This window comes from Sciurus carolinensis, chromosome 10 (assembly GCF_902686445.1).
Source record: "Sciurus carolinensis chromosome 10, mSciCar1.2, whole genome shotgun sequence".
Lineage (NCBI taxonomy): Eukaryota > Metazoa > Chordata > Mammalia > Rodentia > Sciuridae > Sciurus > Sciurus carolinensis.
This window is the reverse complement of record NC_062222.1, coordinates 110,186,425-110,213,658: the sequence shown is the minus strand read 5'-3', so window position 1 is coordinate 110,213,658 and position 27,234 is coordinate 110,186,425. Positions and strand designations below refer to the sequence as shown.

At 42.0% G+C, this 27,234-nt stretch overlaps 1 protein-coding gene across 4 annotated transcripts in view; it reads left to right on the top strand.

The window, feature by feature from the left end:
* The first annotated feature begins 2,686 nt into the window (after positions 1-2,686).
* Tbc1d1 (TBC1 domain family member 1) overlaps positions 2,687-27,234 on the top strand; it is a 221,363-nt gene continuing 196,815 nt past the window's right edge. For 2 of the 4 annotated variants that reach the window (XM_047566313.1, XM_047566311.1), the window contains exons 1-2: positions 2,690-2,877; positions 13,917-14,421. In XM_047566313.1, coding sequence (XP_047422269.1) covers positions 14,005-14,421 — 417 coding nt within the window. In that variant the 5' untranslated portion in view covers positions 2,690-2,877; positions 13,917-14,004. Of the gene's footprint in view, positions 2,878-13,916; positions 14,422-27,234 lie in introns of all 4 variants that reach the window. The other 2 variants (XM_047566308.1, XM_047566310.1) reach the window with 2 other exon arrangements.

The following is a 27,234-nucleotide window of genomic DNA, read 5'->3' as shown; positions in this document are numbered from 1 at the left end:
GATTCCATAGGGGAAGCCCTAAAAGAATGGTGCAGGGCAGGATTTTAAAAGGCATTTGAGGTGCACAGTGTGTAAAAAACAAGGACAGTGCAGCTGCTGTGACTGATTTCTTCCCATCAGGGGTTTTCACTCACCAAGCCAAAGAGTCAGTAACTGATGTCAGCCAAGTGTCCCTTTAGAGAATGTTTCCATATACCTCCTGCTCCTAGGTTACACTCAATCAGAAGCAGAATCACAGAAGGTTTTGGCTCTTTTCCCTACTTAGCTTGAAGATTGCTTGAAAACTGGCCAACCAGACACCTTCCTAGGCCTAGGGGTCTCCATGGCCCCATGGCCCCACCCCTCAGCTAGGGGTGTAAAAGCTCTGCTGAGACTTGCAGGTCTATGCATCACAAGGAAGGGGCCTCTTCCCTCTAGAGCAATGGCCCTACCAGGTAGCAGTCCAGTGGTTAGTGGAGCTCTCCACTCTGTTCTGGGACAATGTGGACCTCCATTTCCTGTTTGACAGTCTTCATCTTGCCCTCCCAGGTATCACTATCAGCTCCAAAGTCCTTTTACTATTTCTTCCAGAGCTGTTAGAAATCTATGGGCAAATAGGTAGGCAAGCTCCCACTTTTTAGGTTAAGACTGTTCTGGGGGGAAAAAAAAAAAGTCAAAAATTCTTCATTGTGTCTTATAGAGGAAGTTCTGTTTTCAGGAAGCAAAAAGTATTAAAAATCCCTCATTATTTCTAGAGCACTAACTGTCCCTGGGAACTGGAAAAGTGATGCAGAAATTACAAGCGTCCCCCCTGGCCTGACCCCCTCTCCTGATGTGTAATTGATTCTACCATTATCTGTTAGGTACGCAGGTAAAGCAGTTTGTGATGTCCCTGAAGTGGATGCCCGTGTGGCCGTCTCAACAGTGTAGCACTCTAGAAGTTGGTATGTTCAACAGGCCACTACAAAGACAGAACTGTACCATGGAGCTGAGGTTAAAACATGAAGAAATTATGGTGTGACCCAAGAGACAACAATAAGGTTTAACTGGTTTACCTGGTTTTATGACTTCAACAATTTCCATTACCCAGTCAACATTCTACTCACTAAAGTATTCATGACTGTATACATTCCTTACCCCTTTTAAAAGTGATTTTGAGGTCAAGTACACGAATAGCTGTATAACAAAGGAGCTAAGCATTACAGGACAGACAGCTACACAGGGTCCAAGGAGAAAGAGTTATAGTTCAACCTACAGCTCCCTACAGTCCAAGCCTACAGTTCAAGCTCCCAGCCCCTTCCCTCAAGTGGAACTCCAGCTTCCCTAGGCAAAAACCGAAAAGATGCCCCTGGTTTTCTCTGATCTGCTTTCCTCCCACACCCCTCTTACTGCCTGCCTCTTCCTCCCCACTTGTTTCTGCAGAGAGCGTTATATCCCCTACTTTTTCTCAGATCCCTCCTCTTCTCTTGGGAGTGAAATTGCTCCTATTTACCTGGTGGAATTGGAGTTGGGGAGGTTTGCTTCTTTCTTGCGCACTGCCAACCTCTAATCCAAAGGAGTTGGCTTTGTCACTCTTTACATCTCCCCTGTGTGTCTTCTTACTCGCCACAACATCATTGGGGAATTCCCCAAAGCTGAGTGTGGCAGACCTGTCAGGGTGTGTGTGTATAGCTGAGTGTAAGTGTGCGTGCGTATACACATTGGCGCGTGCGTGTGTGCTTGGCGTTCGGGGAGAGAAAAAGTGCCCAATCCAAGCTCTGCGTCACACCCGCAATCGGTCAGAAATGGGGTTCACTGGTGTTTAATCCGGGGAGGGCACTTCAGCCCTCGCTGTTTCCCTCAGTCGCTGATTTTTCTTCCTTGCCACCAGCGCCCATCGGGAATCCATGCCTACGTTCATTCCTCCCATTACCCAACCGTAGGGCAGGAAGAAGGGGTGATGCGAAAGAGAGCCAGGTGACTTGGTCGCCTCCCGGTGTTCTGCGCAGTTTCCCCCACGTCCATTTTGGAGGGAGAAGGCGAGGGGGCAGATAAGGCGAGGCTCCTGGGGGACAGCTGAGAGCAAGCGGGAAATGCCACCTGCTGAGGACCTTTCGGGCGGAACCAGCGACGGGTTGTGCCACCTGCTATAAATAGGTTGCCGAGGACAGAGTGTGCTACCGCACATCCCGCCGTAGGGCTCTAATCATGTGCTGGGGCCGGCAACCCCGGCTTCCAAGAGTGCGCTGGGCCAGGATCCTAAGCTGGGGCGGGATGGGGCGGCGGCTCGAGCACCCTCCCCGCGCCCAGAACCCCCAGGGTGCGCTGAGGATGGGCGGCTGGGGAGGATGCGGCGAGGGGGTGAAGGCCGCGGCGGACCCGCACTGCAGCAGCTGTTGCTCGCCTGTGACTCGTCTGTTCAGACCGTGCGGCCAGGGCAGAGTCACACGGCGCAGTGGGGAAGGAAGGCGGGTGCGCCGCGTCCCCCTCTCGGCTCCCAGGGGACCGAGTGGGGAGATCCCGGTTCCTGCCCTCCCCTCGCCTCCCCCGCGCTCGCCCAGGCCGGGAGGAGGAAACGCGAGCCGCGCGCAGACACCCCCTCCTCCCCCCCCTCCTCCTCCTCCTCCCCCTCGTCCTCCTCCTCCTCCTCGGCTGCCGCTGCTGCTGCCGCCGCCGCCGCCGCCGCGGCCGTCAGCTCCACGGTGCCTGTTGCTGCAGCCGCCGCGGGACTGGCAGTGTCCTCAGCCTGGAGAAGAGGCGCTAGATCTGCGGAGCGGTTTCCGCCCAGCACCGGGCGGCCGGCAGAGCGCAGCCAGAAGGGGACGATGGATGCCCCGCCCGCTCAGGCCGTCCCCACCGTGCCCCCGAGCACCTGCGCGCCGCGGCAGGGCCCCAGGCTCTGAGCGCGCAGTGGCACAGGTAGGCGCCTTCTGGGGCTTCGCCCACGCCACCCGCTGACCCTTCCCGGTTGTCCCGATCGCTCCCAATTCCCGGCGCGCCTCAGTGCTCCCTGGCCGCAGAGAAGGCGTAATCCTGCAGCCCAGGGGCGTTCCTGCTGTCCTCGCCGCGCGGGGTCTCTCGGGGCGCGCGGGGTCTCTGGGGCGCGCGGAGCGGGGAATGGAGTTCACTGCCACCTTCTGGTCCCCTACTTGGACGAAAGCGAAACCTTGACGTTCATAGCGACCCGGGAGCTTCGGCAGACTTCTACCCTGCCCCCTCCTCCCGCTCACTAGTCTTCTCATCTCCTCTTCTCTCCCGCCAAATATCTCCAGGGTGGCTGTAAAGCGACCAGATTGGGAGGACGATGATCAGAGTGACCCCATGCCACCCTTTAAAAGTTCAGAGTACTTTGTTTTAGTAACTTTGGCTGCTCCGCCAGTGCGAGTAACATTTCTTTCTATGGGCACATCCTGTACCAGTCATTTTGAAACCCTGCTTAATTGTTTCTAGCAGCTTCCTGATCGCTATGTGATTATGAGACCCTCTCAAACGTTGCCACACATTCTTGTTTTACTTTTTTATACGAAGTATCATTTTGTTTTAAGTCCAGCTAATTGTGGTTTTCTCTGTTGTGATTCTATTTAAAATAGCTTGTTCTCCGGAAGTTGCTTAAAAAGGAAAAGAAATTGAAAGTAATGATTGTTTCTTCCACCAAACAATTAAATTTTCGAAGTATCTTCTTATATTAAAGTGTAGATGTTCACTTCATAGATCTCTCATTTTTGCTTTTAGATGCTTGGATGATTTCATTTACTGATAAAATCAGACTTTGAAAGAGCTTTAAAAATGACCGGGTTTAAATGGGTCACACCCAAATAACTCAGCTATCTCTACAAGTCCAAACTTCCCAACTTTTTGCGTTGAACATGCTGAACTAAACGTATAGGCCCTGATAAAGAGCCCTTGTTTAGAAGAGCAGAAAGTCATTCTCTTTCCCAGGTGCGAAATGGGATCAGTAACCATTGCCTGTCCCTGACTTTTGTTGTGTTTGGGGAGTCTGCTCAGTGTGGGAGGGATGAGGTGGAAGAATGAAAGGAGAGATGTTCTGAGGCTGGGCGGGGAATGTACCTTGCAAAACATTCTTTGCTTGCCTGACTTTTCAGGTTCTATGACTGGCTGGAGTTAGGAATCCCCATTGTGAGTTCTGTACCTTTTTAAAGCGTTCAGATGACTCCTTTTGATTAGGAGGGAGATGTGACTCATTATCAGCTCCTTTCTGGGAGTCCTGAGGATGGTCTTAAGGAACCATTGCATGGTTTGAAAACAGGTGCACCATTTGATATTGGATATGATTGCAGTCTCCAGTCTGCCTGTTTCTTCTTGTTTTGTCCTACAAAGTTATAGAGAACTAAGATCATAATGAGTGCTTTCCAGATTTTTCTAAAAGTACCTATCAGTGTAACATGAACTACTGGACAGTAGGCACAGCTGTGAGTTAAAAGGTACCTATAAAATTTTGAATACAAATGGAGTATTCTGATACTCTTGAGTATAGGAGACATGAAAAGGGCCACTAGTGGTTCAAAGGAGGAAATAAAATCAGGTGGTAATTATTATAAATACATTTATGTGGATTTGCAAACCAGTAGAAGAGGGAAAAATTGGTGTAGTTATGAATTATTAGCATTAAAGGAAAGTTTTTCACATGGGCCTCCCTGCCACAGTCTACCATTATCTATCCTGCTGAGAGCTCTGGGGTTTCCTTGTTCACCATGATAGCATTTCTGGTTGGGTGGTTGTCAGGTCAGTGTTAGCTTTTTATCTCATAAGATAGTTTGTCATAGTGTGAGTGGGTATAAGGAGAAGATGGCCAACTGTGTAGAACTGGGACTTGCCCCTTCTTCCTCATTATCCAGGCACTAATAATCGCTGGGAGACAGCCTGAACCAGAAAGGCTGCAGTTATGATCACCGTGCCCTGTGCAGAGCCAGCTGTAGTGGGCACTCCTTTCTGACCCAAATAGATCTCAGATCTTCTGTAGGTCCCCACTCTCCACACTTTCCAGATTTCCCCCAGAAAACCTAAAATATATATGCATTCATTTGGGGACTGAATGCAAGTGCAAATGCCTGGGCACACTTTGCTCTCCCCTTTCCATGTCTACTGTTCCACCTTCACAAGGTTAATGGCCACAGTAGTCCTAAACTTGATCTGCTCCCCAGCCCTTTTATTTTCTTGGTCATTAAGACTTCGAGAAGTAGAATCTGTGCACTAAAAATCACAGTCTGCTCAGCAGTCAGGGGCTGCACTGATGCCAGAGGATTTTGGTCTGTAGTCAGAACCGTTATCTTGCAATTTCCTCTACCTTTTCTCCTTGTCTCTTCCTTTCCAACTCTGAATTCCAATAAAAATATTTTTTAACAAAATTCTTCACAAGAGACATAGCAGTTGTCAAACCATTTTCAAGGTTTCTGACATTTTCAAGTCAAAAATTCTGTTTGATAGGTTCTTAGATTTAAGGGCGATGTATCCCTTTTCAGGTTTCAAATGTTTATAAAAAGGTTTGTCATATTTGGGCCATATGAAATGATCTTAAAACTTTGGTTTCAGTGAAACTGAAAAATCTAGGAAATATGTTTTAGCACTAAAAAAGAGTCTTTTAATTTTGAATGTTTCTGTTTCCTTTGAGATAACAACAACCATTTTTTTTATCTTGAAAAGAAAATGCATCTATTGAACTTTAGCAAGACATTATACATGATCAGTGGACCTAAACTTCCAAAGTAGGTTGTGTTGTCAGAATCAGTAAACTTATACATGCAAAGTGCCCAGGATAGCACCTGGTTCATAGTGAGCATTCAAGTTACTTGTTGCTATTGCTATATTTATTTGTTTACTTTATATTTTTAGTATAAGTAAAGTATAACTTTAATATTAAGTTTGGATTACTGAGCCAGGTAAAATCTAGATGGAACACCCAAGCTAATCCATTAGAAAGATATTTGAGGGTTATTGCCGTCTGAAGATATTTGTGTGCATTAGACAGATCTGGATTCCAATCCTGCCTTCATCATTTATTAGTAAGGGTCCATTCTGTAATGGGGATGATGACAATTACTTCTCAGAGTTGTGAGAGTACAAAAGTTCATTTATGTAAAATATTCAAGAAGAGGTCGTTGGTTCATAGATTTTCCTCCAGTGAGTAGTTTTTAAAAAGCAAGCACAATCCCTGGACCCAAAGGACCTTGGCTCAAATCCTGATTCTGCCTCTTTCTACTGGTATGACCTTAGGCAGGAATCTTCCCTTCCCTGTGTTGCCAACTCCTTTCTCTTTCTCTCCTTTAAGTTGAAAGTAATAATGATAATAATTGTTTATAATAGTCCTTATTTTCCATGCTTGTTTTGAGAGTTAAATCAGTTAATAGACACATAGTGATATTGTTATGTGTTAACTGTTATGTGTTAACTTTACTTAGAGCAGCTATGCAGGAGGGAATGTTATACATAATCTCTAGAGATCAGTGAGGATCATCCCCAAACTTTGTCCTATACCATAAAGTATAGGAGAACACCAGAAGTGACAGTGGCCAGACACAGGATTAGGCTTGAATTGGCTCTGATTTATTTAAGAAGGCACTCTTTCAAAAATATCATTATTTTACATGTTAAATTAGAGGTGTATCTGATACTGAAGCATCCATGATGATGGTAAGGTTAGAACACTGGCTTTGGGACCTCTGTGTGCTGGTGAATAGCTCACTGGATAGTTCTGAAGGATCATTACGACCTGGGCTATTGCTGGGTGAGAGCATGCTGAACTGACTGGGGTGGATTTCTGTTTAGGCAGTGGACCAATGGTGTACCCAAGCCAGTGGTGCTACTGCATGGGATGAGACTCCTTCAGGTTGCAGTATAATTCTGCTCAGGTATATGTCTACTTTATCTGGGGTAAAGAACAGAAAATTAGACCATTGAATAGCCACGGAAACTCCTGTTTCTTCTGGGGTTCACAACAGTTACTCAGTATTGGCTGGTTCCTAACCTGGCTGGAATCTAGAGGGTCTCAACGCTCTTCCCTCTATCTTACTCTTAGTCATTTGCGTTGTGACAACAAAATTCCTCAGGATGAATAAGGAAAAGGGATCTATTTGGTTTACAATCCTGCAGCCTGAAAAGTTCAAACATCATGACGCTGGCATTTGGTAAGAACCTCCTGTCTGTATCACAGTATCACATGCTAGGTAATGCTGTAGCAGACAGCATGACAGGGCAGGTGCATGTTTGGGAGAGAGAGATTACCTGTTGAGAGAGGAAGCAGAAGGGTGGGGAGGGATGAGGGTACTTTATAACAACCCAGAGTTGTGGGAGCTAATCCAGTTCTTCAGACGAAGCCTGCTCTGTGAGACCAGCATAGATTCCTCCAAGGAGGGTGGTCATGACCCCAACACCCCGCATCAGGCCCTGCCTCATGAAGGTTCCATCACCTCGGGGGACACGCTGAAACCCTCCCATCAGCATTGTGAGCAGGTGAAGGCTGAAATGCAGAGGCTGGTGCATAGCAGCCCCTGGGAAGTCCCCCTCCTACTCTCTGTAGGGGCTGGGAAGAGAGGGGCTTCCCAATAAGCAGTTTACTAAAACCTACCCTCGCTTCTCTTGCTTCCTGATCAATAAATTCCATCCTTTCTTCACACATCTCCCCCACATTTTTGTTCCTGAAGGGAAGATTGGAGCAGCTTTGTTCCCCCATACAATGGTGGAGACATTTTGTATTATGCATTATGAAAATTAGATTCTCCAGATTTTATTGACAGAAGAAAACTTGGAGATGATCTTGTTTTACACTCTCATGAGAATAAACTCGAGATCTGGAGACGTAGTTTGCTGTTTCAGCTTCACACTTTAAAGTGTTCTCCTGAGGAAGTTGAGGTTTGCAGCTCTTGGATTGGAGTCAGGGACTGGGATTGTCCTAATTCTGTCACTAAATTTGAAGAAGCCACTTCACTTCTCCAGAACCCAGTTGCTTCATTTCAAATATGAGAGAAATTTCTAAATGGCTTAAAAGGACTTTGCTAGCTTTACAATTTTATGGTTCTAAGTGCATGCTTCTAGGGATAAGTAGCATAGCAGAACTCACAGGATATTGAAACTGCTTTAAGAAAAGGGTGTCTTTATGTTTTGAGTAGCTGCTGCATTTAAGGACCATGTAGGTGCTGCATAGAATACAAAAAAACAAGCCTTGTAGAAGAACAGGGCTTGTTCACACCTGATTCTACTAACAAGAGAATAACAATGCATTATAGTATTCTCATCGTGGGTATGAAGCAGAAGAGGCCTCCTTGGAATAGGTGATTGTCCCTGAGCCTTGAAGCAAAGGGTCTTAGCTGAGGTTGAGTATGAAGGATATGCTTGAGATGGCTTTAAAAATAATACAGTGGTTTGTTAGTATTATTGAATAGTTCATCTATTCCATTGAAAAGTAATGTGTTACTCACCTAGTCTAAGTCACCAGGAATCTTACATTAGAAGAATCAGAATTGCTTATAAATAATCATGGCTATGTCTGAGGTCAGACTTATAATTTGATATTTTATAAGCAGTGTTTAAGGTCTAATCTATTTTTTTACAGAAGAACTATGAATGTGCCACACCTGGGTAAAAAGTGAAAACTTTAGACATTCATAACATTTTATTGATAAAATGGCCTAACAAATTTGATGAATAGTGCCTGGTTCATAGGGAGCACTCAACTAATTACTTATTTCTGTTACTCTATGTATTTTTTATTTTATGTTTAGAATTTAATATTAGGTTTGGATTACTAAGACCATGTAAAATTTAGAGAAAATTGGTTTTTATCTTAAAGGAAAGAGACACCCTCAAAATTAAAGGCCTTTTCGCTAGTGCTAAAACATGCCGTACATTCTGATTATTTAACGAGTGACTTAAATATCAAGAAAGTTGAAATAATTTTGCTATGCTTGTTGCTACCACATTAATAATTGCATCACCTAAAATAATGGATAGATCTGAGATCTGTCCTTTGTAGTAATTCTAGTACTTCTTTAAACATGTCTTGGGATTAGCGGCTGTCAACAGTTAGAACTTGAAACAGATTCAGTTACAGAACTAGACATTAAGCCAGACATTTAATGCCACTTTCACCTGTAGGCGAGAAAGACAGGGAGAGACTATTATTTACTGGTTTATGTGAAGTTCTGATCTATTTTTTTTGTCAGGGGAAGCTATACTCTAAAGAGAGTCAGGGACTACACTTCCACAAAACATATTTGGGCTCTAAATAAAATGTTGGTTTATTTCTTAACTTTTGAACATTTAAATTTTTAAAAATCCATTCTGAACTGTTTGAATTATAAAAATTTACTTTTACAATATGAGCACATATATATATATATATATATATATATATATATATATAGTAGAAAAACATTAGAGTAAAAAAAAATAGACTTTAGTTCTATTTCAGAAAAGGTTTAAAATTTGAATTTGAATACTGATTTTCATAACCCTGAACCTGAAGAGGTTAAGAAGCGTGCAGTCCTGGGATACCGGTTCAAACTCAGAGTGAACATAATGCCTGGGTAAAAAGTGCCTAAGGACATAATGATGGCTGCTCTGAATCATCTTGGCAGAAGGAGCTGGTGGTCACTTGAGCTGTGATGTAAACATGAGCTGGAACTAAAGGATGGGAATGTTGGGAGACGGTTCTCCCTGGGTCTCTCATGTTTCCTGTATCCTGTGAGCAGGGCCTCTGAATGCCCTTGTTCTGGACTACATTTTTCATCTTTTTTTTTTCTATAGTAAACAGCTATGGAAGATAGAACTAATCCAAGGGTGGGTATGCTTACTCCCATTCTAATATACACGGGCTCCCTGGCTCAGATTCTTCTCCTGTCATCCACTGTGATATGAGTGTCACCGGACCTGTTGGGATTGGGGTTCAGGGAGATGACACAAATTCTGAGTCTCTGGCTATAGCTTTTGGTCCAAGTAATCCATTGTCCTTTGTCTCTGACCCAGGAATCTCATGCTTCTCTCTGCAAGTAGCAGGCTAACTCGTTAGCTTGCCAGTGAGGTAAAATCTCAGGCCCTTTACAGTTCGTGATGGGTCTTGTGTTCCAAAGAGAAAGGACTGGCACGTGCACTGTGGCATGGGAAAGCACATCTTATTTGAGGAACTATAAATCTCTACCTTCAGAGTCAAAAGATATATGAAGGAGGACATTAGGGAGAATATAAAGTTGGAGGTATAGACAAGACCGGATTCCAAAAGTCCTTCCATGACTTGTAGAGGAGCCTAGTTTTTAGGGGAGGGGACTCGTTACTGAGAGACTTTTAGCAGAGGAGTGGCATGATAAATTCTATGTGTTAGTAAAATTGCCTGAGGGATGGGTTGAAGGATGATTTGCCTTTTCTAGGTGAGGGAAACATAAACTTAGGGGCTAGAGTCGTGTAGTAATGAATAAAGAAGGAATCTTGATTCTGCTGTATTTTGAATCCAGACTGTCCTCCCAATGGTCCATGTGATAAAGATTTGGTCTCCAGGGAGGTGCTATTGGGAGAGGTGAACCCTTTGTAGGGGATTACTTGGAGATCTTCAGGTCATTGGGGGTGTGCCTGGAGGGGATAGTTGGACCCTAGCCATTTCCTCTTCCTCCCTTTCATCCCAGTCATGAGGTGAGTGGTTTTTCTCCTCCCCAGAGTCCCACCATGATGTGCTGCCTGGCCTCAGGCCTAACAGCTACGGGACCAGCTGATCATGAACTGGAACCTCTGAAACCATGAATTAAAATAAACCTTTTCTTTTTATAAGTTGATTATCTCAGATGCTTGTTACAGTGACAGAAAACTGACTCACACAACCAATAAGATGAATAGTGTTACTGTTCACTGCCGTATGGCTTACAGGAGGGAAGAGAAATTCTGGGAAGGGAGGAGGGGGTGACACCGATCTGGTTTTGAAGTAACTAAATTCAGGCTGAGGTGCCTACAGGCTATCCAGACAGAATATGTAGTGACTGATACTGATCTGGACCTCAGGAAGGAGGCTTCTATAGCAGAAAAACACCTGGCAATCATTAGGGGAAATGTAGTTGATGTACTTTTATGCAGCAGTCAAGAAGATAGCCTTGAGAGTCAGGTACAGTATCTCTCATTTCACTTTTTTTGTTTTGTTTTTTTGATACTGGAAATTGAACCCAGGGCCCTCTACCACTGAGCTACATCCCCAACCATTTTTATTTTTTTAATTTTGTGACATGGTCTTGCTAAGTTCCTTAGGGCATCACTAAATTGTGGAGTCTGGCCATGAACCTGCAATCCTCCCGCCTCAGCCTCTCGAGTCACTGGCATTATAGATATGTGCCACTGCACCTGGTTCTCATGTCACTTTGAGACAAGCAATTCAAGCTATCTCGAGCTCCCTTATGAACAGTTTCCTGGTTCATAAGAATAGCCTCACTGGGCACAGTGGCACACTCCTGTAATCCTAGCTACTTGGGAGGCTGAGGCAGAAGGATTGCAAGTTGGAGGCCAACCTGGGCAAATTAATGAAAGTCTGTCTCAAAATAAAAAGAGCCGGGGCTGGGTATGGTGGTGCACAACTGTAATCCCAGCAACTCGGTAGTCTGAGGCAGGAGGATCACAAGTTCAAAACCAGTCTCAACAATTTAGGGAGGCCCTAAGCAACTTAGTAAGACACTGTCTCCAAATAAAAAATAAAAAGGACTGGGGGTGTGGCTCAGTGGTTAAGTGCCCCTGAGTTCAATTCCTGGTGCCAAAAGAAAAAAATAAAATACAAATAGAAAGCGCTGGGGGTGAAGCTGGGTGGCAGAGTACCCCTGAGTTCTATCCCCAGTACTCTAACTGGATAAGTATGAAGGTTAAAAGTGAGGCACCACATGGAAAGTTCCTGGTATTCAATAAAAGGCATCTGAGTATTAGAGTGTGTCTGTTGACATCAAAAGATTAGATGAGATTGTCCAAAGAAAAGCAGGTGTCGTGTGGGCAGAGGATGGAGTAAGCAAGGGATGAAAGCCTTCAAAGAACATGAAAAGCCCATTTGTGTATAATGAATCAAAATGCAGTCTGTAAAAAATTCCAAAAATAAATAAATAATTAAAAAAAAAAAAGAACATGAAAAGAAGCCCCTGGAAAGGTAAGAGGAGAAGCAAAAGAGTGTCACTAAGGGAGGTGTGGCCAGCATTGAGAAGTCCAGCAGGGACTAGGGAGCTGCAGACCACAAGGCCCCTGTAGGATCTCACAGCCTTGAGGATCTGAGTGACCTTAATGGGAGCAATTTCAGTGGCTCCGTAGTGCAGACAAGGCACTTTTAAGCAGGAGTGGATGGGTAACAGGTAATGGAGACAGAAAGTGTAGGCTTTACCTGAAGATATTTTTGTCGAGAAGGAAGAATCTGAAGTCAAGGGGAAATATTTTTTCTTCTTCTTTTTGGATGGGAAAGACTTCACCCAACCTTTAAAATATTTTTTGAACCCCCTTCTATAAATCAGGCCCTGTGCCAGGCTCTGGGATCCAGGGGTGAAGAAGACAGATAGTCTGCTTTGCAGTCTCTCTTTGTGTCTGTGCTCAGAGGGATACATGAGAGACTGAGGGTCCAGGGAGCCAATGAGTGCAGGATAGGGCTTGAGATCCTGGAGTCAGCTGGACTTTGAGCTCAAGGGTCTTGTTATTCACTGGGACAAGAAGGCCTTAGAATGCATCAAATTTTGTTGCTGAAAATAGAGAGGGAAATGCAGTGGAGGGAGTTTGGTTAGTAGAAGTAACACTGACATCTATTGATGGAGAGTGGCAAAGTGTGGGCGCAGTGGCTTACGGAGCATGATTAAATAAAATACAGTTTAGGATGGTGCTTGGAACATAGAGCCACTGAGTACATGCTAATAGAACATGAATTTGTGACTCAGAATCTCTAGACTATCTCAGGGAGAGCCTTTTAACTTAGTATCAAGTTTTCAATGCGGCAGATATGTCAACAAAATTGACACAGGTACATTGAAATAGGATGGAAATCATAATTTAGAGCTTTTATATCACATATGGACCATGCATATTAAATATATATGTATATATTGTCTAATAGTCAAAGTATTCACCTATTACTGTTCCCCAAAATACAGACCTCACAAATATAATGATTATTTCAAAGTTAGCATAGGTGGTATACTTGCTGCTCAATTTAAGTTTTTATACATGGTTCCACATCTGGAATGATGGGACTAAATGGGTTAGTATTTGAGTAGAGTCTGGGGATGTAACTCAGTGGCAATGCACTTGCCCAACTGGGTTTCATTCCCAGCACCACAAAAATAATTAATAAATAAATAGATAAAATTTGATTAGTATCACAAGGGATAAGGCCAGTTGTTTAAAACTGGTCTGGTTCAGTATTCTGTGATGATGGTGGATGATATATATATTTTTTTCTCATAAGATTTATTTTTTTATTTATATTTTAGATGTTGATAGACCTTTATTATTTTATTCATTTATTTATATGCCATGCCGAGAATTGAACCCAGTGTCTCACAAATGCTAGGCAAGCACTCTACCACTGAGCCACAACTCCAGCCCCTTCTCATAAGATTTCTATTTTAGGGGAATCATCTCTAGTGGATTTTATTATCTAGAAAAAATTCTTCGAAATAATTACTGGGTAATACTACAAGGTTTAAAGCTGTCAAAGGAGTGCTAGATTGTTTTCTGTTGTGCTTGCCTTCGCTGGCTCTGTGAGGCTTACGTTTAAACGTGGTTTCCCAGAGGGATCTTTGTCCTGTAATGAGTGTGACACTTATGCCATTACTAGATTTTATATGTAATACAATTTCAGGAAAGCTCTTTCTAGGCAGAACAGCTTATTTGAACTAATATTCATTTCTTCTTACATTGGTTTCAGACTTTTAAGTTCTGGAATAATAACTCTCTGAAAACAGCTATTGCTATGACTTCATTAAATTCTAATGCCTGTTTTTCTCCCTCAGGATTCTGCCTCAGAAGTGTATAACAGATTGCTTCATCTAAAATAGGAGAGGAGTGGCAAGGTTTGGCTCTCTCCAGACCTTTCCTAAGATGGAACCAATAACATTCACGGCAAAGAAACTTCTGTTCCCTAATGAGGTCTCGGTGGACTTTGGCCTTCAGCTGGTGGGCTCTTTGCCTGTGCATTCTCTGACCACCATGCCCATGCTGCCTTGGGTTGTGGCCGAGGTCCGAAGACTCAGCGGGCAGTCCTCCAAAAAGGAGCCAACTACCAGGCAGGTCCGACTTTGGGTTTCGCCCTCTGGACTGAAATGCGAACCTGAACCTGGGAAGAGTCAGCAGTGGGATCCATTGATCTGTTCCAGCATCTTCGAGTGCAAGCCTCAGCATGTTCACAAACTGATTCACAACAGCCACGACCCAAGTTACTTTGCTTGTCTGATTAAGGACGATGCCGCCCATCGGCAGAGCATCTGCTATGTCTTCAAAGCCGATGATCAAACGAAAGTAAGTTGAGGAGGGATCACAAAGATTACGATGTGACTAGATGGCTTTTATGGTACAGGGATTGGGAAATGTAAGCATTTTGGATGAGTAAGGGCTAGTGCTGCAGTTCTACGTAGATTATTTAACTGAATTTTGGGTTTGCGAGGATAGTTTATAGTTTTTTGGAAGAAAGTTTTATAACAGATATTAGAAATTATAAGTCTATGAGTTCAAAAATTCAATAGACAAATATGTCTAGAATTTTAAATAAGAGTGAAAGTGTTAGGACCTGTATTTGAGGTATCTGTCTAAAGCTTCAGTGCTTCTTCCAACCAAAACATGCACGTGAACCACCTAGGGATTGTGTTTAGCATCTGATTTAGCAGTTGGTGGACCCCAGTCTGGATTTCTAAGGAGCTGACAGGGTTTGACAGGTGGGATGTCCTGCTTGCTGTTGCTTTGCAAATTGCACTTTAAGTAACAAAGTGCTAGATCAATGATCTCTACATTTTTTAATTCCATTAAGAAAAACAGTTGTTTATGAACCATATAAAAATATTTTTAAGATGGACATGGTGGCCTACACCTGTAATCTCAGCAAGTCAGGAGGCTGAGGCAGGAGGATCATAAGTTCAAGGCCAGCCTGGACAACTTACCAAGACCTGTGTCAAAATAAAGAATAAAAAGTCCTGGGGATATAGCCCAGTGGCAGAGTGATCATGGGTTCACTCTCCGATACTGCAAAAAATAAATAGATAAAAAAATAAATAAAATAAATAAAAAAATACTTTTAGCCATATCCCAAGGTGTAATTTTCACTTATGCAAAGGTCATTGATAAGAATGACAAGTATGTACAATGAATCAAAATAATAATAAAAAGAAAGGAAAAAAAAAAGAATGACAAGTACTATTGGGGGTTTCTTTTGTGTGTTTTTTTTTTTTTTTTGCCAACTTCATGTCAGACTGATTATCTCAATGTGTTTGAGGAAAACATATGAGACATAGTCAGAGCTCTGCTATGTTCCTGTTCATTTGTGCTTGTCTGTTATGTCCAGTGCATTCATTACTGCATCATTATTATATTTATAACTACAAATAAAGCCACTTGTCCATTTTCTGGGGATAAGTCTAAGTAAGATTGAAAATATAATCCATATAGCCCCTTTCTCAATTGGACCCATGAAAAAGTGCAATTTGTTCAACAGACAAAACAGCCAACAGTTGAGGGACCCCCAGATAACCACGCACAGGCAGAGCAATCCTTCTGCTACCTTAGGTGTCAAGCACACCCATGTGACTAAGTAGAGCCCTGGGCCACGTGTACTGAATGAGGATGCCAGTGTCTGTCCCTATGATCAATATCAGTTCAAATTTAAAATATGCATAGAATGCTAATGTTTCTCCCCCACCCCATTAGGTTATTTTGCATACTCTCCAGGGTGTAAGACCCTCATATGGAAATAAATGTTCTTGGTATATATAGTCTTTCCTTCATATCGCTGGTTTCCACATTCATGGATTCAATCATCCTCTGAGAGAAACTATTTGGAAAAATTATTGCGTTTGTCCTGAAAATGTACAACATTTATTTCTTGTCCTTATTCCCTAAGTGATAAAGTATGACAATTGTTTGCATAGCATTTACATTGTATTAGGCATGATAAATAATCTAGAGGATGTGCCTAGGTTTATAACAACTACTTATATAGCATTTGCGTTGTATTAGGCACTATAAGTAAGCTGGAGGATGTTTGTAAGTTGTATGCAAATTTTATGCTATTTTATGTAAGGAACTTGATTGTGTGAACATTTTGTGTTGTGGGCAGGGTCCTAGAATCAAACTCTGACAGATGCCAATGGGCAGCAGATCTGTGGAGACTCACTTTGGCTTGTTAGTTGTTTGATGCTTTTCTTCATTGATTCAGTGTGGTTTGAGAAGTTTTTAGTGGAGGCTAGCAGAAAGGCAGAGATATTGATAGGGAAGAGGAACGCGGAGTGTATGCACAGAGCATGACAGAAAGAAAATAGAACCTAACGTGTCCAGAGCGTACAGAGGCTTTTTAAAATAAAGGCTAGTGTGGAGCTCAAAACCACCATTTCACCCACAGAATCAGATGTCTTATTTCTGTAAATCATATAACGTTATTGCCCATGTACCTCAAATGGACATGACCGTGTTGCGCTCAGAGGGACTAACTTCCTGCATTCTAATTCTATATCTGCCACCCATGCACTGTTTGGCCTCAGGCAACTGAGTCTGTTTCCTCATCTGTCAAATGGGGATAATTACAGTATTCATCTCATAGAGTTGCTGGGAGGACTACATGGGGTAGAACAGGACCTGAAACTTAGTAAGCAAGCTGGGGGAGTTAACTCAATGATAGAGCACTTGCTTGCCTAGCATGCACAAGGCCCTGGGTTCATCCCCCAGCACTGCCAAAAAAGGAAAGAAACTTATTAAGAACTTGTGTCCATAACAATGATTTATTCAGGGGTGGGGGTGTAGTTCAGTGGCAGACAAAGCCCTGGGTTCAATCCCTAGTAGACTGCAAAAAATAAAAAATAAATATTAAATGATTTTCTCAAGAAAGCTTGGCTGGAAGCAGATTAAGTGCTAATTTCACTTCAAGTCTTTGGCAAAAAGGAAAAGGATACTGAGATACATGTCTTCTGCTCTCAGGGAGGAGATCCTGGTCATCCTTGAACAAGGCAGTTGTAAAACTGCATAAGTAAACTTAGCAGTTCTCATTACTTGGGCAGATTGCAGAATGAAAATGAGAGGATTGAGCAGCCTATAGCTAGGTCAGCTCTGTATAAGGACTGAACTTCCTTGGGGAAGGTTTTTTCATGTCTGGTTGTTGAACACTTTATACTGTTGACTCTTTCCCAAAACCTTTCAGGTTCTGATCAGTTATGTGGGTACCTGACAAGAGGGAGAGATTTATAATTAAATTTTGTGATTGGGGCTTTAAGACTTAACCCAAAGTAGAGACTTAGTCTTACTCTATATTCTAAAAAGTTATGGTTGAAATACAAATTAGTTCTTACGTTGTTTTTGGCCTGTGTACAGTTTTTACAAACGCAAATCATCACTACTCAGATATAAATGCCAACCCACTCATTTTATGAAAGGGTAATTTGCAACACAGGTACTTGAATCAGGGATTTTGTTGTTGTCAGAAACAGAATGATAAATGATCCTGACTTGCATAATGTCCATTATGTTCTTGGACTCCACTGGTGCTACATCTCAGCAGAGGATTGTCACTGTAGGAGCAGGTTGACCTCCACTGTCCTTTCTCTTGACTATTTGTAACATTTGCTCAGTGAAAGAATTCCCTGGATTAAGGGCTCTTCTAAACAGATGGGGTCAGAATCAACCGTGCTTGCCCAAGGAGACTTAGGTATTTACTGCCAGCGTTAGAAGCATGAAACTCCTGTGTGAGAGGAAATCTTTTATCAGAATCTAAATTAATTTGCTGAAGACTATCTAGGGAGAAGAGGCATCAAAAGGAAAGATTTTACAGGTACACCATGAGGTTGTGCTTGCCATTCTAGGTTTCATGGAATATTTTCAAGTGGTTCCACACTGAAGAGTCTCCATGACCAAATGCATGCGGGCAGCATCTCAAACCTTTTGGTCTGAGGACCACTTCTCACTTTTAAAGATTATTGAGGATCCCAAAGAGCATGAATTGATGTGGGCAATATCTATCAATACTCACTCTATTCAAAATTAAAACTGAGATATTATAAAGATACGGATGTTAAAATTTATTTTTTAAAAAGTAATAAACTCCCTACTAATATAAATATTATTTTTGTGAATAATAACTATACTTTCCAAAACTATTTAGCAATAAGGGTGGCATAGTTTTGTTTTGTTTTATTTTATTTTTCCTAATATCTAGAATGCCTGGATTAGAAGATGACTGGATTCTCAGAGCTGCTTCTTCATTCATTGTTATGATATGTCACTTTGATTGAGAATAGGAAGGAAATTTGCCCTTACACAGATGTGTAGTAGGAAAATAGGGAAGTTGTGGATATTTTTCTTTCATGCAACAACTCAGAAAGTGATAGTTTCTTTTTTCTAATATTCAAAACACATTTATTTATGAAATCACTTGAAGATAATTTATGTACTTCGATAGAGTATATAATGAAAATTGTGATATACAATGTACTTCTCTTTAGATAAAGTCTTGTTTACAAGTTGAGGAAGATATTTCTTCTAATTAAAGTAGATTTTATATGGTACTAACATAATAAAAATGGATTTCCCAAGAATTGCTCAAGCATCCAGTGAAAGTACGAGGTGAACTAAAAATTTTTCAATCATATCTGGAAAAAAATTAACTCATTTACTTGCTTGTTGAGTCTTTGTCATCTGAAATTTTCAGCTTTGATGATTAACTTCCTGGTTCATCTTTTCTTTTCCCAAGGCCATTTAAGTTTGGCCTGTCTACCAAAATCTACCAACACCTCTGTTTGTGATCACCAGAAAGGACCTTGAATTTCCAGCAGTGATTCTTTTTAATTTTGGTGTGTGCATTATTACAGCTTGAGCATCCTTGGGAGTTTTAAATGTAGCATGTCATTCTGTACCTCCTTCTGGCTAATCGACATAAACAGCTTCTAAGATTTCACAGCCAAAGCACCCTGTATAAAATCACTTGTGACTTAAAAATATGTATAACAATTGTTCAAGTTTTTATAAAAACTCACGAAGAAATGTTTCATCAAACCTACAGAAATCCTGGGCTTCTTGAGTAGTTGTACTGCAACATAGCTCAAGAGTGCCTAGTTTTTGATAAAATTCCGAAATAACTTCTTCTAAACAAGTTGTGGTAAAAAATAATAGCTTCTTGAAAGATAGCTGCAATATGAAATCTGAAACCATATCAAAGCACTTCTGCACTTTCTTTTGCTTTTTTAAAATATTTTTTTAGTTGTAAATGGACCTTTATTTCATTCATTTATTTGCGGTACCAAGAATCGAACCCAGTGCCTCACACATGCTAGGCAAGCACTCTACTACTGAGCCACAACTCCAGCTTAACTTTTGCACTTTCTTATATTAAAATTCATTGGTCTGTATTGTGATTTAATGAATGTTTAAGGATACACAATTCTGTACCATCATGCATTGATTTTTTTTGGAAAATATTGATTGTTCAAGTTAGGCTGACCACACTCATAACACTGTTGTATTAAGGAAATGCTGTTTCCTATTCCCGATTGAGTTGTACGTTAGTGTGTTAAAACCTTTGAAAATTCCTGCAGCAAGGCAAACTGTTTAACCTTCTTAAGCCCAATTTCCCCCCAAATGTGTGGTACTATAGATGACATTTTTTTCATAACACATTCGAGCATCCCTTCAAACCTGTGTGACACTGTGGTATAAAACTCTGGATTGGAGCCTAGTTTTGAGTCTGGGCCCATGATAAGAAACACATCTACTCTGGAAAACTGATGGGGGACCCTGAGTAGACTTTGCCCCATCACATCACAAAGAAATCAAGGGCTCTGTTCAGACGCAGGCCTAGAAAAATTGTCAAGTCAGAAAATCCTCTGGAGAGCCTTCCCCTTTCAGGCTTTTCAGCATGAGCTCCTCTAGCAAAATCTGCGCTCAGGAGAACATCTGAGAGCTGGGTGCAGTAGCACAGGCCTGTAATCCCAGCCACCGAGGAGGCTGAGGCAGGAGGATTGCAAGTTCAAGGCCAGCTTCAGCAATTTAGCAAGACTTTGTTTCAAAATAAGAAATAAAAAGGGCTGGGAATGTAGCTCAGTGGTAAAGAACCCCTCAGTTCAATCCCCAGTTCAGGGAATGAGGGTGGGAGATGACAGCTGATCTGCCTCTCAGAGTGAGGGTTACTTTAGCTCCTTTCTTAAGAGTTTTTACCTTTTTATTAATTCTTTTCTCTATCTAAGGGGTAAAAAGTCCTGCTTCCTTTAAAGCGACTTTACAGCATGAGGAGAGGTAGCGGAAGTATTGAGCTGGCCTGGGGCTTCTTACTTTGTCTTCTGTTTATGACAATCAAAAGAAAGAATAGTTTTTGCATGGAGATGGCAGGGACTATCAAGATGGTAACGAGTGGAGGAGAAACATAAGCTGGTGTGTGGAAAGGGGAGATGACAGTGCGTGCAGAACCCAGGGTAATCTGACATGGGGTACATGGGAGTGTTTTTGGTGTAAGTGCCAAACGTTTTTTAACTGGCGTTCTTTATTGTATTTGAATTATGTCATAGTTCTTCAAATGCTTTTTCTGACTCTGGTCGGATTCTGATCTTCTGGATTTGGTGTTCAGCCTGAGCACAGCGTGGGTGTTTAATAACTGTGACGGGACAGATGTCACCCATGTAGAAATGCTCCCGGGCTTCCCCTTTTCCAACCTGCCTAAGAGAATCTTGTAATTGCTGGTCTTACTCCCTCCCTCCTCTGAAGAGGGGGCCTTGTTTCTTGCTGGGAGAGAGGCGAAGTCTGAGAGGACTGTGTAAAATAAGGAGCGTGGGTGTGGCTGGGAGCAGGCACAGGCGGAGGAGCTGGAGTAGCTCTGTGGAAATAGATACGCAGCGGTCTGCTTAGAGAGGAGGGCCTTCTAAAGTGTTGCTCAGGAAGATGTATTTGGACCCCTTTAATGTCTATGATTTTGTCATTAATCTGCATTTCTTGAAGGACACATAGCTTAACACTGAACCTAGGTGGCTCCCTTCTACTAATTTCAAGACTACTTAATTACTTGTAAACGGAATCTAAGAGCAATATAAATGTCTCCTTTTGAAATTTCCAGTAAAGAACCAATGTGTATTCTTGCTTGAAGCCCCATAAGCCATCATCTTTCCCGATACGTGCTGGGTGACTCCCTCACCCAGCCTCTCTGGACTGGTTGCCTTGTGACCTTGCCTATTAAATGAGAAGGTGGTCTAAAGTTGTTTTCCTGTGATTAGCAGGATTAATTCTTCCATTCCCTTATGTTTAAAGCCAGGGTTGCTTTGGCTGTCATATTACTTAATTTCTGAATTCTTCTGAATTTTATTTTTGATTGTAGCTTTGTTTGGGTTGTGTTTTACCTGTTACTAATTTGTCTTCATAATTTACCTTCTGCTTGGAATTCCCAGTTAGCAATTTCCCACATGCACCGCTCATTTCAGGATTTTCAACAGATCCTGGCTGCCACTGTGTCTCTTGCTTGGCGGTTTTATTTACCTGCCCATTACTTTCTTTGCTACAGTGAAGACTGGGAATTATAAACACCGAACTGGAGCATTTTATTCCTGAGGGTAATCGTTCTGAAGAACATAGTATTCTTTTTCAGATATTCTTATCTATTCTCCCTTCTGTGTATGATGCAATTTCTAAATTTCAGACATTAGCTTCTTTTTTTACTACTAAGGGAATGGATCTGAAGAGTTTTCGTTAGAAATGTTTTGGAGGGCTTTTCATCTGTGTTAAATTCCCACCAGGCACCTTCTATCCATTCTGGTTTTATTACGTAAAGTTTCATTTGGGTTTCACGCGGTGGCTGTGACTCAGGGCACGGTTGCAGGGAACAGTGTATCCGTGTCCACTAATCAGCACTTGACCGTCTGTCCTGCCAGACAGAAGTCGGTTGCTGGATGCAAGGGGTTGGCAAGGATTCCTTTTCATCTATAAAAAGATGTCCGGGACTGCTTGAACTACGAAGTATTTGTTGGAAGGTCTGGGCTCGTGACACTGGATTGATTACATAATTTATTTTTGACTTTGAAAAATGAATCTGAGGACTTCAGAAGCACCTCGCTTGTGATAGATGTTTAGATTGCTTTTAAAAACACTTTTTAGGACATTATCACTTTATATAGCTTTGTATTTTTTTTACCACGTGCTTTGAATTTGATAATTGTTTTTTAATAACTCCAGTCCTAAGAAAAGACTTTAAAAGTATCTTGAAACTAAAGCTGACTTGTATCGCAAAAGGTTTATTTATAGCCCAGACCTTTACTGGTCAGTACAATAATCAGTATCCCTGTGGCTACTGAGCCTTTGAAATGTGGCTCATCTGCATTGTGATGGACTGTAAGTGGATATTGAGGATGTACTTTGAAAGACAGAATGTAAAACGCTATAGTAATTTTCAAGATTGATTTCATGTTAGAATGATTGCTTTTGGATATATTGGGTTAAACAAAGTATATCATTAAAACTGCTTTCATCTGTTTAATTTTCCCTTTCTGAAATGTGCCTACTAGTAAATTTAAAATTACGTGTGCGACTGGCGTCCTTTTCCCACTGGTGGGCTTTGGACTGCACTGGCTTACCGTTATCTGAGTATTCATCCCAGAGGGCTCTCAGGTTCCCCCTCTTCTTTGTTATCTTTTATTTGTTTTTTTTCCTGGAACTTGGGATTGAACTCAGGGGTGCTCTACCTCTGAGCTACATCCCTAGCCCTTTTTATTTTTTATTTTGAGACAGGTCTCACTAAATTGCTAAGACTTACCTTGAACTTGCAATCCTCCTACCTCAGACTCCCTAGTTACTGGGATTACAGGAGTTTGTGACCACATCTGGTTTATTTGTTAATGATAAAATTTTGCTCAGGCTGGGTGTGGTGGGGCATGCTGCAATCCCAGCCACCTAGGAGGCCGAGGCAGGAGGGTCTCAGCCTCCCAAGTTTGAGGTCAGTCTCAACAACTTGGTGAGATCCTACCTCCAAATACAAAATAAAAAGGGTGGGGGGATGCAACTCAATAAAAAAGGTAAAGTGCCCCTGGGTTTAATCCCCAGAGAGCAGGACCCTTGCTTATCTTTTCAAGGCTAGACCCTGACACCTGGAACAGTAGCTGGCACAGTCGTGAATGAATGAATGTACGCATGAATGCTACCTGTGTGTGTTCATTCTTGAAGATGCATTCCTCCTTTCTATTTTTTATTTCTTTAACCTGATCTCATCTCCCTCTACATTAGCTAGGATTTTTCAGAGAAACAGCATCAGTGGGATATGTATTGTAAGATATTGGCTCACGGGATTATGGAGGCAGAGAAGTCCCATGATCTATCTTCTGAAAGCTGAAGGAAGTGTAGTTTGTGAGCTGAAGTTTGTGAATGGCATAGGTTCTAGTCCGTGTCTGCAGTCCTGAGAACCGGAAACAATGAGGAAAAATCAGTAGCCAGGCTCACTCAGTGGAGAATTCAATTTACTCTGCCTTTCTCCTCTAGACCCTCCAGGGACTGGAAGGGCTGTCTGCCATACTCAGTCTACAAATGCACCAAGAATTAATATCTAACATGATATCTGAGCATCCCATGACCTGGCCAAGGAGACACATAAACTTTCCCTCACACCCGCTGTGCGGCCACATTAATTCACTGCTTCCCTTTTCTGTCTTCTCCCACCAGGGAAGACTTCTCTTGTTGTGTTGGGATATCATTTTTAGATGTCACCCTCTCTCCACATCCCTCCTGAACGCCTTTCCTCTTGAATCTTTGGTCATAGAGTAAAAATCACTCTCTCTCAGTCCCTTGAAATCTGCACAGTTCTCTTAGTTTTTATGTACACAAGATTTTCTTGGCATTTATTGGTGAGGGCTGTGGACGAGACTTCCTCAATGTTGAGCTGCCTTTACTGTTGAGAAACCCTTTCTTCTGTGTGGGTTAAGTTCTTTCAGCAGCAACATAAGCCCATTTTCTTTGAATGAATCTTTTATTCCAAAATAATTTTTCTGATTATGGAAGTATTTATGTTGACTGTAAGAAAAATTAGTACAAAGAAATGAAAAGTAAAGCATTCTCTTTATTCCCATCTCTTAGAAAACAACATTAAGAGATTGGTATATATCCTTATTGATTTTATTCTCATGTATATAAACAGATGTTGCTATATGAAATCATTTTATGTATTCTGTTCTACCATGTCTCCCTCTACACACACACGCACACACACACAAACATATATACATATGTATGTATATGGATATATTTTTGCATCTTTTTATGGTAGTGGAGGTGTGTTCTTTTTAGTAGTCACACAGTTGTCCCTTGTTTGCCACATGGTGACAAGGAGGGCTGTTTTCATGGCTATGTCGGAACTGCTCCTTGGATAGCTTGGTGAACCATCTCAGTGGTGAAAAGGGACTGTGACCAGGATGGGCTGAAAGTGACTCTAAGATGTCTAACTTGCTTAGCATAAGAAAGGGATAGGATTTTGGAAAAGTCAGGCCTCCTGAATCAGAAGGGAATTCCTAGGTTGGAATGACTGAGGTCTTCTATCAACAGAACTCCCCACAGCTTCCCTTGCTGTTGTCCTCAAATACCGTCTAGGCTGGACTACATACAAGAAGTGTGTGAGCACTACTTACAGAAATCAAAGAGAAGAGTCTATGAGGAGTGTCTGACGGCAGTGGGCAGAGAAGGAAGAGCAGTAAGAGAGAGTATCCAGAGACTGGAAAGGGAAGAGAGCCAGCGCACCTGGGGCAGAGAGCTGGGGGGACCATGGACTTGTGGGAATCCCTGGAGAGTTTGGGATGGATGCTCTTTTCTTTTTCCCCATGAGAACTTTAATCCAATTTTAAAAAAATCTCTACCTGTTCTGCTGCCTGGACTGTATAGGGACATACCATGATTCCGCCAGCCCTTGTTGATGGTCATTTAGATGTTTCTCATTATCCCTTCTTCATGATAGTTTTCTCTGCAATGAAAATCTTGCATCTGCTTCAAAGTGGATAGAATCAATTTCTATAGGTGAATGGAAACCGTGCTCCTCCTGTTTCCACCCTGCTCTTGCGCTGCCAGGGTGGCCTAACTGAATTTTCACCCTGCCCAACGCTTGCCTCTGAGGACAGAATTTCCTCCTCAGGTGGGCTTGCTAAAACTGGATGGGTCTAAGATGGCTGCTAGAATGAGGGACTGGCAACCTTCACCTTCACTGTGGGGAAGGACTTGACTATTCCTCCCCTTTATTGGTCTGGCCTTCCCTCTCATTTATTTTACCTTATATCTACAAGCTCCTGACCCCCAAGGGGTGAGCAGTTGAAGGGGCTACTCTACCTTCCTTTTCTATTCTTGTCCAAGAATAAACGTTTCCTTTACTGCTTAATCAGTGTCTAGTCTTGTTACCGGTTCCACAATTCTAGACCCAGGAATTGTGTGCACAGGATCTAGCCTATGGGCTTAAACATCAGTAATACTCCTTGAAAAAAGTGCACTAGGTCTATTTTGAAGATAATCCCTTTAGCAGTGGGCACAGCTCAGAGCCCATAGTTGCCTTGTGCTACTTTCAGGATGTTAAATTTCAAACCAGAGATTACATTTTAATTATGATGGCATGCCTTAATGGGATTCAGAGCTTTAAAAAAAAAATACAGCAACTGGGGACAAACTGTACGTGCAAGTGAGTGAATGTCACATCCATGTGATTTCCATTCTCAAATTTCATTCATAACAATTGGATTTCCAAAGTCTGTTCTTGACATGCTCCTTCCACTCTAATGGATGGCCGCAGCCTTCTCATCACGATAAACGAGCTGACTGACCATCACCCACCTTTACAATGAAGAAGGGAAAAGCAGCATTGCTTTCTATTGGAAGGACAAATAGAGTATTTGTGCTTTATGAAGAGAATAAAATTATGCCAAATAAGATTTTAGGTTTTTTGTCATTGCCTTTTATGTTTAAGATATTAAACAAACCAATATCATCCGTGTGTTTCCAGATTAGCCTTACCCAGTGTAAGGCTAAACTTTTGGTTTTTAATGGCTATGTGATGTCTGAATGCATTTGTCATCTATCAACTAATAATAAATGATGCTGCTATTTTATTGTAGCCAGACCACATATACTATTTTTAAATTTCTTCTTACAGTTCTGATGTGCATAACTTTTTTTTCTTTTTTCTTTCTTTCTTTCTTTTTTTTTTTTTTTTTTTTTGGTGCTGGGGATTATACCCAGAACCTCATTCATGCTAAGCACATCTTCTACCCCTGAGCTCCATCTCCAGCCCTTGTATAACTTTTTTTTTTAAATGCCAGTTAGCATAATCCAATCTCATTGCCAAGAACTGTTGAATAAATTTTCCTTTAAGATTTTCAATGGTAGTCTATTCTTTATAACAAAATATCAACAGCAGGGAGAAAAGCTGTGCAAGGCAATGATCCCCTCTGTAGGCTTGAGGTGGTTTTTTGGCTTTGCTTTTTTGCAGTGCTGGGGTAGAACCCTGAGCCTAGCACATGCTGAGCAAGCACTCTGCCACTGAGTTCCACGACCAGCTCTGGAGGCTGGAACATTTATACTGCAAACCTTTTTACAAAACAACAAAAACTAACAAACAAATCTGGAAACATGCATCTTGGAAATGTAAAGTTCAAAAGAGAATGTTAAAGTTATAGGTTTTATTTTGATCAGTTTCTCTTCAGTCAACTACTGAGAAAAGAACAACTGCTGTGCTTTAAGACTCCTACCCTGATCACTGGTTAAAACTGCATGTGCTTATTACTCAAAATCAATAATGTAAATACAGAATCTGCACCATCATCTGTTTTGTAGTTTATATATAAGAGCTTCCCCCTCTTGACTCCCTCAGTGCTAAGTGACTATATTAAATAATGTATACTGGCACATCGAGTTAACAAACTATTTCTCGCACAAGCACAATGTTTTCATTGAGCTTCTGTGCGGCTGGCAAGAGGTGGTTTCATTCAGTAAAGTGATCCTGTATGTGCCAGGAAGTGCGCCAGGCACAGCAGGTGGGAATCCCACCAGAGCCCGTGTCCTTGAGGAGCTTAGAGTCCAGGTGTGAGGGCAGGGGTTTGGAGAATGGTCACACACAGGTGCTTCATTGTGGTCTGGTAAGGGGTC